This window comes from Plasmopara halstedii (genome assembly GCF_900000015.1).
Source record: "Plasmopara halstedii genome assembly, contig: Scaffold_3060, whole genome shotgun sequence".
Classification (NCBI taxonomy): domain Eukaryota; phylum Oomycota; class Peronosporomycetes; order Peronosporales; family Peronosporaceae; genus Plasmopara; species Plasmopara halstedii.
The window spans coordinates 1,112,849-1,113,296 of NW_020189964.1; the positions used below are offsets into that span (position 1 = coordinate 1,112,849).

Consider the following 448-nt stretch of genomic DNA (forward strand, 5'->3'; position numbering starts at 1 on the left):
GCTTTTTTTATGCCAGCATTCAACCCACGTAATCTTTTGTCTTCTTTTATTTCTTCGTCATTACTGCTTTCCTGACATCCGAGTCTTGAAAGAGCTGCCGAGTAATTGACTCCTCAGCTCGCTTAGCAGCTCGTTTAGTAGCTCGCTTGTCAGTGGGAGATTTACTAGGGGGAGTTTCAATTTCAAAAGCCTTTTCTGATTCTTTCATGACTTCATCAGCAAACTTTGCTGCCATTTCTTGACGTCTCCGATTTGAATCCTCTCTTCGGAACTCTCTTTGCTTGTTTACCTATTTCAGAACGTGGTCATCCACCACTTCTTATAATGACTTTTGTCCTTTAATGTATGCTCGAGTATTGACTACTTTTTGCGCAACATCATTGACTCCAATGAAGAAATCCTCGAATGATTTTTCAGCCGCAGTGGGCTCTTCCATGTTAGCGTCTGC

At 42.0% G+C, this 448-nt stretch overlaps 1 protein-coding gene across 1 annotated transcript; it reads right to left on the reverse strand.

The window, feature by feature from the left end:
• Window positions 1–46: 46 nt before the first annotated feature.
• PHALS_06751 (uncharacterized protein) lies at window positions 47–436 on the reverse strand (the record flags this gene model as incomplete). The annotated part of the gene is made up of 2 exons (XM_024720096.1): window positions 47–289; window positions 365–436. 2 exons carry the CDS (start codon window positions 434–436, stop codon window positions 47–49), a joined length of 315 nt encoding a protein of 104 aa, XP_024585330.1.
• Window positions 437–448: the final 12 nt, after the last annotated feature.